At 35.5% G+C, this 17,670-nt stretch overlaps 1 protein-coding gene across 7 annotated transcripts in view; it reads right to left on the minus strand.

Annotated features, from left to right (window-relative positions):
* Positions 1-17,670, minus strand: part of Dscam2 (Down syndrome cell adhesion molecule 2) — a 956,598-nt gene that overhangs the window by 94,384 nt on the left and 844,544 nt on the right. For all 7 annotated transcript variants that reach the window (XM_064064644.1, XM_064064647.1, XM_064064646.1 and 4 more), the window contains one exon: positions 15,923-16,067. In XM_064064644.1, the coding sequence (XP_063920714.1) occupies positions 15,923-16,067 (145 nt within the window). The remainder of the gene's footprint in view (positions 1-15,922; positions 16,068-17,670) is intronic.

The following is a 17,670-nucleotide window of genomic DNA, read 5'->3' on the forward strand; positions in this document are numbered from 1 at the left end:
TTACGTAAACCCAATGTTGTTCAAAATGAAATATGTTTTCTGCAACTCGGCTCGTAGTACCAATGTTTTTTGTAATCCAGTTGATACGACCGTGTATGGTTTTGATGAGTCCCGAATTGTACTTTCATATTGCTCGAAGGACCTTTCTTTTGTTGTGTGCGAAATAATAGACAGCGTTCGGTTTCGATGTTTAATACAGGACGGTTACAGAAGTACTGAATTTACATTTGTATTTACAATAACAGATAAAGAGACCCAAAAGCATATATCTAATAGTACTATATTGCTAACTCTTCAGAAGTAACATAGAAACGGTGTTCACGGACAGAGAGAGACAGAGGATGTTGTTTTCTGTCTATAAGAGTACCGAGGGTCTGTGCGCATGTACACAAAATAGAAGCGAAAGTACGAAATGTCAAAACGTATCCAGTCACGCTATCCACTACAAATCAACCAAGTACGAGTGCATGCGCAGTACTGTTTGGTACCACAGAGAGACAGAGAGGTCCGATATATTGCTCTGCCGTTATGTTTTCGGAATCTTTTGAGGCCAGTTAGTACTATACTATAGTACTATTAGACATATGCCCAAAAGGGTCAGTGGCCCCTTCCGGAAATGGGACAAAATATATTTCACATTATAAAAAAAAATACAAAGTTGTGGTGACCGAATTTAAATCAAAATTTTCGCGCTGAAATTAAATAACACCGGCGCGAAATCACATTTGAATGATTTGAATTTGAAAAAAAAAAATTCAATCACAAAAAGAGATTGTTAAACATAGGCAACCAAATATGCACGTTGGGTTTAATGCACGTTGAGGTTAATGGATGTAGTGCCCCAGGCACTAAGGTAGTTCTGCATGTTTTAGTTATAGGGCGGCTTGGTAGAGATAGAGGGCAGTTTGGTAGAGATAGAGGGCGGCTTGGTAGACTGAAGCAGCATGGCGGCGCGTCAGTCTAAATGTGTTTTTGTGAGTGTAAACACGTGGTAAGAGCTAGTTTAAATTAGTTGGTTTTGGTAGTTAACAAAAAGGAGGAAGCCTTTGTTTAACGACAATCAATCGTAATTTCTATATTGACACAGTTTCTCCCAACCCGCGCGGTTAATCCTTGCGGCCTTTTAATCGAAAAAGTACGGACTTCTGTTCAACGCGAAACACGTGCTATAAATTTGTTTTATTGTTTGTAAATTCACCAATCAAATTAGTTTTTCTTAATCGTCAGCTAGTGCAAACTCAAGTTAACAATCAGGATTATTTAAATAAACCACTTGCTAGAAGATTTCATGAAATTCACTTAGTCAGGAAAACACCTTGTTGTTGTATTACGAATAGGTTTCTGGATGCATATACGTAAGTGTTACATTATAACACTTCATAATTCCTCACACAAGATTGCTAATACTCGTAGTTCATTTACGGAAGTTAAACAAAGTTCATTATACTGCGAATTGGCAGGGGGGTTAAATTAATTTCTTCCCTTAGGCGGTTGTCATCGTTATTATCGTCGTTATCATGATTACATCATCGCAGCTTGTCCTCACAACGCTATAGATTGATTACTTCATCGATGCTTGTTCTCCCATAAGTTCTTCAGTACTTGTAAATAATAATTTTCACTGGAAAAGTTACTAAATTTATCAAGACTTCCAAACCGCCTTACATCATCTGTAATATGCAGTAAATTATGTGCATTATGAGTAGAGAGCGGATTTCTGTCGGGCTAGGCAAGGCCAAACTCAGTACGGCTCGTACGGGATGGGAATTCATTGCAGTTACGGGCTGCACTTCGTTTATTTGAGATTAGAATAACGCTGCTTCGTTACACTCTGCTGTTAATTCCCGTTCTCATTTACTTAGCCGTTTGATTAATAAATCGTTAATTGTATTTATGGAATAAGTGACGATTAAATTTAGTGATTATATCTATCACCCGCTATTGAGTCCCGGCGATCCAGCGCGTCCCCACCTATAATCGTGACGTAGCCCGACAGAAATCCGCTGTCTAATTATGAGACAAAAACTGCGGTCCATATATAATTTTACAAGTAGATACAAAATGTTTTAAAAGCAATTCTGCATAATCAATAAATTTCTTTATATGTTCTTCCGACAATAAAACTCTGATAGCAACGTGCAAAGTAAGAAATTGTTCAAATTTTTTATGATGAAGACAATTTTCTAAAGCAAGTGGATCAGTATAAAGTAGAAATTGTCTAAATTCTGTAGCTTTCCAACGTTTACTTTCATTCAATGAGCGCGGTTTTCTGGGAAACTCAGAAGGTATATATGTTCTTAGCGATAATAAATTTTTAGAAAGTAATTCAAGATTTCTTGCGGAAAATTTATTAGGTGGATGTCCAAAACACCATGTAGATACAAGAAGTTTTTTTACTACTCCCAAACAAATGAGATGCATAAAATCCAATGGAATATCTGTGACCAGTTTTACGTTAGGAATTTTAACTAAAGCAGTGACGCCTCTGTGATATTCTTCATCTGACTGATCTAAAAGATCTTGATCAGTATGTTTTCGAAAATCCAGTTCTGGGAAACATATAGTACTATATGTATATGGAAAAAATATTTTGGCTGCTATATTTAGTTAATGCTGTGTAACTGCTGTGAAGAAGTTTACAAGAAATTCATGGACCGAAAAGGACATTGAGTTGGCTGCCTCTAAATGGTTAGCAAAGGCAGGAGACCGCATTAAAACTAACAAGGAATCAAAGATGAATTAATTAAGGTACCGTTTGTTAAAGATTTATATTAATAATATTCATGTTTCCAACATTTTCTTTAAGTGATGAAAACTAGTTACTAAGTTTCATACGTTTTAATAATTGTAATATTAGTATAGGAAAACAGAACATCTAGATTTTACACTACATCTGTTGAATGTTAAAAAATTGTATGCATTTTTGATTTTATTTTTGATATATTAAAAAAATGAATGAAGTGATGTAGTTTCTCTTATTGCGTAAAGAAACACCTACCAAAACATATTACGCGACCCATAATAAAAAGTTCCCTACCATCAGCTGGGACACACAGGCACACAATTTAAAATGTCATTACAAGTACAACTAGCAGAGCTGATCAAAGTATTCAACAAAAGTACTTGAAGTACCAAGTACAAAGTACTTCTTGAAATAGTGTTCAAGTAAAGTACCAAGTACTTACTTTTACTAAAAGTACTTCAAGTCTCAAGTAGTTTCCTAGTGTACTTGAAGTATAATCCAAGTACATTACTTCAAGTACTTGCATATACTTAAAATACTTCAAGTACTTGAATATACTTGAAATACTGAAAATGCTTCAAGTAACCAATCTAGTAACTTGAAATACTGCAGATTAATATAACTTTTTTGTTTCCCAAATAAGCTTAATGCATTTTTAAGTTGACAATGAAAAATTAACTATTAATTTATAACAAAAGCATCGGCGCTATATCGTATTGTCTCAGGCTTCTGTAGCCTTTTTTAATACTTTGAATTTTGGTTCACCACCAAAACGTTCTGATTTTTTAATAAAGTTGTGTTAAAAATATATGAATTTTATAAACCGGTCCCATGTTTAAGTTTTCGGGTAGTTTACAGCACCTTTAATCATTGCGCATTTGTGAAACTGAAATTTTTCAGAACAAAATTTTAAGAGGAGTGCGATACATATACAGGGTGCCGCATCCAAGTCTGGATATAGGGAATTAACATGCGAATTGGTTTTTATTTTATAATATCTCCCCAGATCACTTTGAAGCTATTATTGAGTGATGCCTTTGTGGGGGTCGAAGAGGGCTATCGGCCAGTATTTTTTTCAAATCGTTGCATCGCGCTCATACACTGTAAAAAGGTTTTAAAAATGGTATTTTGAAATTCGCGCCCGATCCGATTTGTCGCGAAATGTTCCGTCGTACTGTCGAAGTTCGGCGATCGCGTCTTTCCAATAACCATAACCATGCAAAATCCAAATGTCAAAGCGAAATTAGAAATTATTCTCATCAGAAATCAACGAACAACTCAAACTGAATTATTTTATCCAGTGTGATGATTATTGTAGGACAAATTAAACGGAATAAATGCACAAATTGATCCATTCATTCGTCATAGTGCGCGACCCCGTCAAACGAGCCATTTCGAACTACACTCAGACCGTATCCAAAAAGCCCGAGATGAAGACTTCGAGCAGCTGGTCTTCCTCAAAACCCCATCAAAGCCCATCGGCAGTATTGTGACATTTTCTGGGAGCCATCAAGCTAGGAATGTATTCGCGCTGCCTCACTCAGTAATCACTGAACGACTCAAATTGAATTATTTTATCCAATATGACGATTATTGTAGGTCAATTTAAACGGAATAAATGCACAAACCGCACAAAATATTTTATTAGGTTATGTTGCTGGTGCTGGTCGAGTCTTTATTACTAAAATCTCATTAAAATGCCATGTTCTACTGCGATTAGATGAAAAATCGAGGGCCCGCTTTTCTTATTGTGTGATGATAAGATTTACCATCATAACAGCTGGCCCTTTTGAAGAGGACCTTTTAATGACCCATTTAGATAACTATAAATAACAAAACGTAACAATTGTTGATGAATTAAGTAATGAAATATTGTACGAATCTGGAAAAGTATTGCACTATTTTGAAGAATTGCTCAAAAACACTGCTCTCAGCAGCTGTACAAGTAAGTAAGCCGATCTTCAAAACTCCTACGCGTGTTGATCAGCATTTTAGTTGAGATCTGAAGACAATATTGCTGGATTGCTTGTTTCAGCGCTTCTCTGTTTGTATAGCTTGTCTGAATGCAGATGGTCGTGAAGAAATCTCCAAAGAAAAAATTTCTCAGGGGTTTAGATCTGGCGATTGCACAGACCAATGGGGCGGTGCAAACTTTCCATTCCAATATTGCGGAAAAATACTGGTTCAAATAAACAACAATTATGCGAGCTGTATGGCTGGAGATTTGGTCCTGGATGTAAAAGACCTGCTGCAGATGCCGCACCCTTCGAGTCCCAGGAAGTATTTGCTGAGCTAGCATATTTTCCTACTTCTGAGCATTCAATCCGGATTCGATGAAAAAAGGTGCAATGACATGATGTCCTAGAAACCCCAGTCATACACTGACAATTGCACGCCATTGATAACGAAGGTCATGGACCACGTGAGGGTTGTGTAATGCTCAAATTTGATCGTTCTGACGATTATAACTTCCCTTAAGACCAAATGAACATTCGTCAGTAAAACAAATGTTCCTCAAAAACTCTCCATCAGCCTTGTTGATGAATCAATGTTCTACATTTCTCTCTCAAAAATTCCTTGTAACGAACATGCTTCCAGGTGGCAAAATTGCATCCTTGCTTAACGAATGTAAAATCAATTGACTTCCAATCTTTAGTGATTCCAAAAAAAAGGGTGAAATTTATCCAAATTACCTACTAATTAAATTAACCGTTGAAGAACATGCCGGCCCCCGCTTTTTCATCTAATCGCAGTAGAACATAGCATAACCTAATAAAATATTTTGTGCAGTTTGTGCATTTATTCCGTTTAAATTGACCTGCAATAAATCATCAATTCATCACACTGGATAAAATAATTCAGTTTGACTTTTCGTTGATTTCTGATGAGAATAATTTCTAATTTCGTTTTGACATTTGGATTTTGCATGATTAATTCAAACACGCGATCGCCGAACTTCGACAGTACGACGAACACTTCGCGACAATTCGGATCGGGCGCGAATTTCAAAATACGATTTTTAAAACCTTTTTACAGTGTATGAGCGCGATGCAACGATTTGAAAAAAATACTGGCCGATAGCCCTCTTCGACCCCCATAAAGGCATCACTCAATAATAGCTTTAAAGTGATCTGGGGAGATATTATAAAATAAAAACCAATTGCCATGTTAATTCCCTATATCCAGACTTGGATGCGGCACCCTGTATATATATGCTCGTAACATAAAAATGTTTAAGACACCATGTTGCATTTTCAAAAAAACGTTCTGAAATAAAAAATAAAATGCCTCAAACGACAGTCCATTTTCAGCGAAAACTATAACTCTTGAAAAATATCAAGGTGATCAAAGTAATCAGTCGTTTTTTACTTTTGCGTTTACCAAAAATGCTGAGACTTTTCTTGGAATGAATGTCCCATATTCCTGAATATATCTGTCTACCACTTACGTATTTACTATTCTAAAAACTACTAAATTAACCTAAATACTACACTAACTAAATAATAAACACTAATCACTACAATGTTTGTCTATTTAAGTATGTAACTTTACACTGACAAATCACAAATAATAGGTTCGTAAGGCTCTTCCGTCCATTCATACAAAATTTTGTGTCTCTAATGCCACAATACTTTCCAGAATTTTTCTTTACATTTTAGATTGACCTATTTTTTATTTTTACCTGAAAACCCAAAGGAGATGCCATTAGTAACTAATACAATGACTTCAGGGAATGTCTAACAACGGCTTTTGCGAAAAGAAAAGTCAGGTAAATATGTACTAAATTTAACCATATTGTTCTGTCGTATGGTCTCCCATTGACCAATGTCATAAATTATCAATTGAAAAGATTCAAAGAAGAGTTTTAAAATTGTGACAACGTATACCCCCCCCCCCCCAACGCTTTCCGCAAACACAATTAACAACCAGATTCCACATGCAGGACCTTGCAGAGAGAAGAAGAGCATCAGCAATCTCTTTATTATACAAGACCATCCATTCTATTAATGATACACCAGATATACTAGCGGAGGTGAAATTTCATGTGCCATCGAAATACATTAGAAAGACTCAGACATTTTATCTACCAAAATGCCGGACAAAATATGGGAAGAGAACACCGTTATATTTTATGTGCTCCTCATATAACGAGATGGGCGAAGATGTTGATATATTTTTCAGTAGTCTGAAAATTATAATTAATAAATTGCGGTAATGCACAACATGAGATACTTTCTTTAAACTGTAACTTTTTATATCCTTTTTTTGTTTTTTATATGTTGTTCTGTAAATGGGCAATAGCCTGTAGAATAATAAAGTTATTATTAAGACCCACCACTGACCCGGAAATGACCGGCATTCAGGCAAGACTTCTATCATTACGGGTACTAAGACCAAGTAATGATATGCATTGATTAGATTAGCAAAACAACTTTCGAGATTCTAGAATTACAGCATACAAATTAGTCTGCTATTATTCTCTAATCTCATCCCATCCCCAAAAGTCTAGCGTAACTACCGATCATTTATCCGCGCATCACTTGTAAAATGACCTACACTACTCTGACCTACTGGTGCTAATCTAATCTGACTGACATGATCAGACTGTTCGAGAAACTTACGAACAATATGACATGTTCCTAACAAAACAGCTTTTTGAATTTTGACAATTATTGAATCATTCAAATGCAAAGACTTTAAATTCTCAACTAAGCTATTTGGAACTACACCTACATTAGAGATAACTAGGGGTAGAATTGAAATTTTTTTAAGATTTAACATGGATTTCACTTCTATCGATAATTGTAGATATTTTGAAATATTGGTGTGGTATGTTTGAATAATGTTGTTTGTGTTAGGAATAGCAATGTCAATGAGAATGGCTTCGCTCGTGTGTTTTTTGATAAGTATGATGTCTGGTCTGTTAACTGTAATGTTTAAGTCTGTAAGTATTGCGCGATCCCAGTATAATTTGTATTTGTTATTTTCAAGGAACGGAGATGGAATGTAAGTGTAATAGGGTGTCGTATCTTCGATTAAGTTCATAAGTGTTAATTCTTTGTGAATGATTTTGGCGGCGTTGTCGTGTCTAACTTTGTAGTCAGTTTGTGCTAGGATGCTGCAGGAAAAGATTATGTGCTGGATCGTTTCAGGTTTTGCTTTGCAGAGGCGATAGCAGTCGTTTCTTATGTTCGGATCTTTGATGATGTATTTTCTGTAATCCTTGGTATGGATTACTTGGTCTTGAATAGCAAACACAAATCCTTCTGTTTCGGCATACAAACTTGACTTTTTTAACCAAATCAATGACATCTTCTTATTGACATGAGTTTCCATGTAGTTGTTTTTGTTTTAGCCCACTTATTATTTTGTCTATTGTGTGGGGGGTGTGGATTTCTTCGGTGTTCAACAGATTTAAGGGTGTGTGGTTCAAATCTGCTCTTGTGATGGTGTGAAACATTTCATTTCTTTCCGCTCGTTTCAAGAAATACTTCTTCAAATCTGAGATTTGTCTCTGATATAAGTTTTCTAGGTTCTGGAAACCCCTTCCTCCATTCTGTCTTGGTAATGAGAATCTTTCAATCGACGATTTTGGATGATGCCTTCTATACTGTGTGAAGATTTTCCTTGTTGCGATCTTTAAATTTTCAAGATCAGTTTTGGACCATTTAATGACTCCAAAAGAATATGTTAGCAGTGGAACGCAAAATGTATTTACTGCTTTCATTAAATTTTTTCATTTAACTGTGTCTTCAAAATTAATTTTAATCTCGCTAGGTATTGATCTTTCAACCGTGTTTTCGTTTTGGTATGATTGATGTGGGAGGATTGACAGAAACCCAGATACAGTGAAACCTTTCTATGCCGGACTCTGTAGAAGGCGGAAAACTGCTCATCGCGGAAATTTTCTGCAGTCCCGTTTTTTCAAATACCCAATTTAATGTATTTTGGTCCGTATAAGCCGGAAACTGCATAATGCGGCAACGGAAAATGTTTGTAAGTCCCAACGTGTCAAAATACATGCACCCAACTCTGTGTAAAACGGAAGCGTGAACAAAATTGAGGATTTCTACGAAAAATATGTAATTCAATTCGTAGACCTGCAGGTGCATTTTTGTCAATAGGAAATCACTGTTCTCAATTCTCATTTAATTGGTGTCTCTCGTGGTTATATGTATGTTCGCAATGGCCCAAAAAAAGACCAATAATAACAGCAAAATGGATTTAATTAATGTACACGAGCAGCAAAATTTGAGTGTTTAAGAACTTTCCAACAAGTTCGATTGCAAAAAACGCAAGTGTATCAAATTATAAAACATACTCCAAAAATAAATTAGAGAAGAATGGCAAAGCGGTGAGAGTGTAGCCAACCTTTTTGCAGTTGAGAACAAGAATGGAAAATATATCTCAATGCCCGAACAAGCAAAGACCAATAAACGATATTTCAAATAATTCTTTTATATGTACTGTAACATATTTTAATATATGTTCACATACCACCTGTATTAACGCGACCCTGTAAACGATGCGAGTATTTTAGCGCGTACCACGCAACGTAACGGCAACACTACGGAGTATTTCACCTTCGTGAGTAAGGCTGGAGAGTTCCTGGTAATCACTTCACCAAGATGGCGGCGACGGCCATTTTGTAATCGGCCATACCATCAGGCCGAATACCAAAACCAGTGCGAGCAGCGGAGCAGAGGTTCAGACCATACTTTCCTACTGGAGTGAATTAAACAATAGGCGCGATAAGAAATCTTGGTTCACCAAAGAAGACCTCGTCCTGCGGACGATCGGACGTCAGATAAGTGATTAATTTTGTAATTAGCAAGTAGGTCGTATTGCTTGAGGAAGTGATATTCTCAACAGACTCTTTAGTATATTTCCTTAATATCTAATGTTAATTAACCTAGAACCTAGATAATTAAACTGTTAATTTTAAGCTTTCTTTACTTCCTCCCGACCCCAGGTGAATACGGAACACTTAGCATTGGTAAGCCGCCCGCGTAGGAAAAATAGCGTAGGTCGAGTGCAGCCCGTATTTTGGGTTGTAACAGTACCTATGTATTCAATTTAATAAAAATTGATTTCCGTTTTATAGAGGTTTACTTTCCGTCATAGGCGGGTTTCCTGTAAAAGCCGGAACCCTGTTTAAGACGGATAAAAATTTTGGACCCGCGCGATTCCGGCATAGACAGGTTTTACTGTATTTGTATGTATCGTTTCGTTCTTGGGCTTCGATTATTTCGCTATTCTGGGTTATATGTGGTACTTGGTGTTGGACGCCTTTTCTGATTGTTTGGGTCTTACATTTCTCAATACCAAAAGACATACCAATATCATCGGAAAATTGTTGAGTCAGATTTAATAGGTTTGTTAACTGATTTTGTGTACTTGCATATATTTTTTTCTACTTTGCGTTAACAATGGCCTCATTATTAAACCGAAAACAGTTTAATAATGGGATCAATTGTTAAACTGTATTTCAGGTGGCGTGCAAGAAGTGGGGCCCCCTTCTTCCATTTTTTGAGGCAAACTTAGGTTAGATTGTTAGTGTTCGGTGGTTAGATGTCAAATTTTGACATTGTGAAGTTGGCCACAACGCTACAACTAACCTTTCGAATTAAAAGGCCCTAAATTATAACCTTGAATTTTTATTAATTTTTTGTTTCCGATCAGATGCAAAGTAGAAAAAATAGTATATTATTATACTAGTTTAATAATATACTATTATGTCATCCATATACAGCAAGTGACTTATTCTGTTTTCTCTTTGTTTGTTAATTCTTATATTGAACCCATAATTGCAGCTGTTCAGGATATCGGAGAGGGGATTTATTGCTAAGCAGAACCATAACGGGCTAAGAGAATCGCCTTGAAAAATTCCTTTTCAGATCATTATTGGATCTGACTGAATTGTTTGTTCATTTAAGGTTATTTGGAGGGTGGTCTTCCAAAATTCCATGGAAGATTTGAGAAAAGTGCAGATTTTAGTATCAATTTTGTATAATTCCAGAATTTTGCATAGCCAGGAATGAGGGACAGAATCGTAAGCTTTCTTATAATCAATAAAAGCAGTATATATGTTTCGGTTTTCTTTTCTAGCTTGTTCACAGATGATGGAATCTATGATTAATTGCTTTTTGCAACCAAAGGATCCTTTAATACATCCTTTCTGTTCTTCATTAATGATGTTAGAGTTAAAACAGTGTTGATAGATTTTTTGTGTAATGCATGAGGTTAATATTTTATAGATTGTCGGTAAACATGTGATAGGTCTGTATTTTGATGGATTTTTTGTGTCGTTATCTTTAGGTTTTAGGTATGTTACACCTTGACATAAGAATGTTGGATAGGAGGATGGGTCAAGAAGGAACTGATTTAAGTGATGTAATAAATGAATATGTACACAATTTAATTTTTTTATCCAAAAATTATGGATTTTGCCTGGTCCTGGCGATTTCCAGTTGTGTGTCTTATTGATGGTGTTTATTAATTCGGCAAGTGTTATCTGATGATCATTCATTGGTGTAACTGTGGATAGTTTATGGGATATATGAGGAATCCACTTGGCAGATTGGTTAAATTCAAATTCTTGAAATCAAAGTTTTGACCAAAATGTTGTTACATCCTGTGAACTTGGAAGTTCACCGGATAATTGAGTTTTGCTTGAATTAGTTAAATGTTGATAGAATAGTTTTTCGTTCTTTAAAAATTTTGTGTAATGAATTTTTCTGAGATGTGATTGTTTGTATCTTTTAAGTCGTTTGCTATATAAGGAAAGTTTTTGTAATAGGGTATCTTTAATTTGGGATAGTGCTGTGTTGTACTCATCGTAATCAGTTTGATGAAAATTATTGTTGGTCAGTATCGAATGCATACATGTCATGATATGTGGTGTTTTAACTCCTCTAAGGTACTGTGTATTTGACCTAGTTGTTTTCTAATGTTATTAATTTTATAATTTAACCGTGTTTCCCAATGAGGAGTGGAAGGTATACGATTGGTGTTTGTATTTATTATGTTATCTTTACATGTGTTAATTTGAATACAAGTTAAGGCTGCACAGTAGATAATTGTATGAAGTTTTTCAAAAGAGATCGAGTTTGTGAGATATTTTGGTAAAATTAACGAGTTCATTATTTCTACAATTGCCAGAAACTTTTTAGAATAACACTGGCGGGGAAGTGAATGTCTATCATTTGGTTTTAATTTAGAACAAGTTTCGAAAGTTAATTTAAATTGGTCTTGAATTTCATTTTGGAAATTAATGTGAAATTTAAAATTGTTGTTTACAGTTTTGATTAATGTGTCTTCGGTGTTGTAGTACGTGTTTTGTAGATTATCTGTGATGTTAATTTGGTTTTGGATTGTTCTTGATAAATTGTTAAGTGATTTGTCAGTTAATGTCTGGGATCTGTTTGATAGTGTGTTGGTAATTTGTGTTATGTTTGTGATCTTATTTTGAGGTGTTTTGTTTAATAAATCTTTAGTAAATGTGTCAGTTGGTGTCTCTGGTGTATTTGAGAGACTACTATTACTATTTTGTGGTATAATTGGGATCTTATTTTGAGATGTTGTTTTTGACAAATTGGTGACGGATGTGTCAGTTAGTAATAAATTTGTCGACGTCCATTGCAATAAATTATAAATTTTATATAAACAACTTCAGTTCAGCGCAGTTGCCATAGTAATAACACCCTATACCGAATTTGTACAGTTGACTTAAGCAATTATACATAGATGAAAGCGGAGAAAACATAAAATTTTGCTACATCGCTTGCAGCGCTTGTAACAGCGTTTATATAAGCGATGGTTCCTTCTTCAGCATACATGCTACCAATGAAATACATTGCTTCGTTTTTAGCAGCGCTGTTACCTCTCCGCTATCATCTATCATCACAGCTCCAACATATTTCTACCCTTTGTTGCGTTTTCTGGTGTTCCACAAGGATATGTGTTGCCGCTGTTGTTCAATTTATATCTGAATGATATTGTGGATAAACTTATTGTTCCTACTTTGTTATACGCAGACGATATGAAACTTTTTCTGAAGGTGGATAGCACTGAGGATGCTCTCCATCTTCAAAATAATGTTTCTAAAGCGTTTTCTTGATGTACAAAGAATGCATTAGACTTAAATACGGATAAATTCTACATAATTTCTTTTACAAATAAGGATCATGTGGTATTATATGATTACAGAATCAATGGGGTGGTTTTAAATCGCTTGGAATATGCAAAAGACTTGAGAGTTACGTTTGATACCGGACTAACATTTCATTAGTATTATAACAAAATAGTATCAACTACGGTTAAGGTCCTTGGTTTTATCATAAGAAACAGTCGAGATATTGGTGATTTATCTATCTTAAGTAAATTGTATATGACACTAGCAAGAACCAAATTAGAATATGCTAGCACAATATGATCTCCATTCAGACAAAAATATGTAAACCAATTTGAGAAGGTTCAGAGGAAATATCTGAAATATGCACATTGCAAGTTGGAGGGAAATTATCCGGTTAGACATGTGGGTCAAGATGATTTACTTAGTAAGTTTAAAGTTAGATCGCTTATTGACAAAAGAAATATGTTTTCAATCACTTTCTTACATGGAGAAATTTGTTGTGAATACTTACTTAATAAGCTACCCTTCGATGCGTCACGTAGGACGACTAGAAACAGTAACACTTTTTATTTACCTACGCCGAGCATTGATATTTATAAATTCTCTACAGTTTATAGAATGTGTTATAATTATAACAAAATAAACCAACATTTTGACATTTTTTGCGATAAGTAAAAGGATATAAATAAAATCAATAACAGGGCCCTATTCCACCAACATTTCTGAAAACTTTGCACTTTGCGCTTTTCACTTTTCAGAAATTGAAAAGTGCAAAATGTTTTTGTTCCACCAAGACTTGAAAAGTACTTTGCGGAAAGTCGTTCAAAATTTAAAATTTGCAAAGTTTATTGATAATCAAGTTACCGGCTGTTATTTTCTTGCATCATATTATCTTCGTCTGGGTTATCGTTGTTCATCTCTTCGCGATTAGGGTAGTGATCTTCTTCTCTTCCAATTATTTTTGCAACATTGTGCAAAGTGGCACATGCCAGTACAATCCGTGCAGCCTTTTCGGGATTTGCCCGTAGGTGGTTTAAACACGGAAATTTTTCTTTTAGTATCCCATAAGAATCTTCCACCAGTTTCCGTGTCAATTTATGGGCGTTGTTGTATTGCCTTTCATCTTCGGCACCAGGGTTTCTGTGGAGAGGAGTCATCAACCACGGTCGTGTTGCGTAACCTGAGTCACCCAAAATGACTGCTCCTGGAAAAAGCCTCCATCCTTGTTCAAACCTTCTATAAATTGCGGTGTTTCGAAAGACTCTGGAATCGTGGACGCTTCCAGGCCAATTTGCGTTAACTGCATAAAAATAATTATTTGGGCCGCATATCATCATGACATTTAATGAATGATCGCCATAGCGATCAACGTAGACTTCTTCATGATTAGAAGGGCTATCGATGTTTATTAAGGTGCCATCAACACATCCACAGACACATGGGAATCCACCTTTGCGCAAAAATTCCATGGCAATGTCTTGTGTATTGTCTGGCCAGCTAACTTCCTCTTGAAACATTGTATCAATGATGATGTTGACAACTTTCTTAATACTTCGACAAACTGTCGATTTTCTTACGCCGTGCATGATGGCTATCCCATGCATCTGGGCCCCATTCCCTAGCCAATGTAGTGTCAACAATAGTTGCTGCTCCGCTGTTAGAGCATGGTTTCTTCTATTTGCAGGGGCTAACCTAGCTCCGATTTTGCCTAAGACATACTTCACTTGTACCTTATTTAACCTGAATGCTTCTTTAAAATCAAAGTCGTTTTCAATGGTAAAATGTACCCTTTCTTTATATATTTTTCGCCTTGGTGGTCTTTCATCTTCATTTTCACTAGATTCATCGCTTGAAAACAATATTCTTCTTATCATTTTGCAATCACTTTGACAACGCAAGGTTTATAGACCACTTTGCGTCTAAATTGCAAAATGAGTAAATTTTGCACTTTTACGTTCTAAAATTTTATAATGGTGGAACAGAAAATTAGAAAACATAACGTAAAGTTTATACTTTTCACTTTTCATTTTACTTTACCTTAATAAATTATGATGGGTGTGGTGGAACGCAAAGTACGTTTGAAAAGTGTAAAGTGTAAACTGCAAAGTTGCAAAGTGAATGGTGGAATAGGCCCCTGGTCTCACTCTTGGTTTAAAATAGAGTAATCGGTATACAAACTTCATCTTAGTTAAGATCTTCTCGTAATTGGACTACGGTCTGTGAGAAGACAACAACAGTAATAATAATAATATTAATAATTTGTGAAAATTGTTTTTGTTCTTTGTTCTTTTTGCGTCGTTTTTGTTCTATTTGCGTTGTTACTTATTATAAATGTTACCAATGTTTTAATAAAAATCATCTAAAATTCAACTTTAGATGTGATTTATTAATAATCAGAAAAAATGCAAGGTTGCGGGAGAAGGAGTCGTAGAAACAGTCTGGTACGCGACTCGGGGGTAAGGCCAATTACACTTCTCGTGGAATTATTGGGGTCGGCTTCGCCTTGCGCACAATTTTTCTACTCGTGTGTAATTGGCTTCTTACCCCACACGTTGCGTAATATACTATTGCAGGCTGGCAAGTTAAGAGACATTTTCATGTTGAATACAATTATTGGATAAATTCATGTTTACAAGTGAGGAACAAAAAAAAAATTTTACAAAGTTTGATTTGTTAAAAATGACGGAAAACTATTAATTAACTGAAAAGAAAAAAGGAGCAGTATACTAGAGCTTATTTGAAATCAGAAGTACATCGAGTGGGAGGGATGAATGCGCGAAGCGCGAAAATGGGCGAAGAGTATGGACGAGTCAGTGGCGGACCATTAGTGTTGTTATTGGGGTTTGCACGTTGCTCGCGTTAGTATAAGAACGTACAAAACAGGTCCAAAGTGTAAAGGAAGTTCGTTCTCGACGCCTCTGATTCTGTGAAAGTAGTGCTCATGCGCACTGAATATTGTTTCAAATACTGGTATCTGCGCTCTTTTATTGCTGTGTACTTCTGCTTTCAAATAAGCTCTAGTTCAAATTTAACAAGGTACTTACTTAATTTACGGTTGACGTTTAAATGACTCGAAGATTCTACTCTAAGTGTGGTTAGGTGTTCAGGATCTGATTCACTTTCTTCAGTATCTGTTTCTTTTTGTCCACTGGAGCACTGTGTCCCATAGTTTTTTGAATCTCGGAATTTCTGCAGTATAATTGTATATATTAATACCTCTTAAACACATGATGAATATAATTAAGGAAAAGAGAATTTTAGATATAAACAAGGAAATACATCACATACAATAATAAAATAATTGCCGGCATTTGTCGCAAAAAAATTGTGTTTTATTTTATTAATGAAAATCTGCCACGGTTGAGGATCACAATTAACGAGAGCAAAAAATAAATTAATTCACGGCAAAATCTAGATCTGCATGCTGTGTTACCAAAAAATTCACTTATAATTTTCATTTCATTTTCCATATTTTTTATCAGTTCCGTTGTGCGGCCAACTTTATGTTGGCAGCTAACAAAGTTCATAAACAACCCACTTTATGCGAGAGAATTTTTCTCTGTGTTGCCAGTAGCGAAAAAAAGGTCAGCCCTCTGAGGGTTTTATGAATCTTGCACAATTTCTCGTAAAATTGTTGTCATTCCTTATTTGTTCCAGTTAACGATAATTTTTTAAATCTGTTAAATGAAAGTTTTCTTGAATGTTCACAAATTAGGTTTTCCTGTATTTAATTTATAGGTCATTTTTTAGAACATTGGAAAATTGTCTTTTCGTTTAATATCAATTAAAAACTATGCACCGAAACGTTCCGTTCGTTTATACCGCTAAAGATTATAATAACTGAATTAAATTCGATCTCCTGAGGACTCATGGGTACAGCATATTTCACTGGTTGTATTTTATTTAAAATGATTTAACCTTAACGTCAATGATAACGGGATTAAATCCAGCATGCGGAGGAATTAAATATTTTCACCCACTACGCACTGGTTGGGCCAGTTATTAAGAGGAGGTTTTACCCACACGGAAAGTAGCCCGTGCAATTGGTTATGATTTTTCGAATCATTGATTTATTAATGGTTAAAAATAGTTGAAAATTGAATTGAGTGTTGTCAAAGGATGTGGCATTTTGCCAACGTTCGAATTTTTTAAATCTGATAAATAACTGTTGCAATAAAAATCAACAAAATCACATAAAAATGGCTTCAAAGAAGCGTTTGTAACTCGGCAATTAAATGACGCCTTTGAAAAATTCAAACGGGGGCAGCAAGATCAATGTTTCGTAACTGTGTATATAAAATTGCGACGTTGTAAATTACAAAATGTTGCTATGAAACGAAAAAACAGAACGCATGTTTTCGGACAAAATGCAAGCCGATTTCTGGTCGCCTTCACTCAGGTCAGATGAGGAAAGACGCTAAGCGGGGGCTCACATTTACTCTCACCCTAAAACGTAAAGTACAGACACGACGATATCGTATTTTGAAATACTTTTGTCATATATATAATCGGTGGAGTGTTACAACTCGACGACGGTACACGAACTAATTTGAATCTTTCTGTGTACGCTGTGATTAAGATTCACCTCTCCCCTCGAAAATGTTTACGTCCCTCAGAATTCACTGACTTCACAGTTCGAGAAACGAATGAATGCTTGAGTAAAACCTGCTCTTAAGTACGTAACATTTGCGACAGAATGCAACACATCGGCCACTACCGACGTCTATATCTCGCTAACGGTAGTTTGTTTGGATATAAAGTTAAATACTGAAACAGGTACTAAATTCTGTAC

The sequence above is a fragment of the Zophobas morio genome, unplaced genomic scaffold (genome assembly GCF_036711695.1).
Source record: "Zophobas morio isolate AGI-343-1 ecotype UQ-CSIRO unplaced genomic scaffold, CSIRO_AGI_Zmor_V1 ptg000024l, whole genome shotgun sequence".
Taxonomy (NCBI): Eukaryota; Metazoa; Arthropoda; class Insecta; order Coleoptera; family Tenebrionidae; genus Zophobas; species Zophobas morio.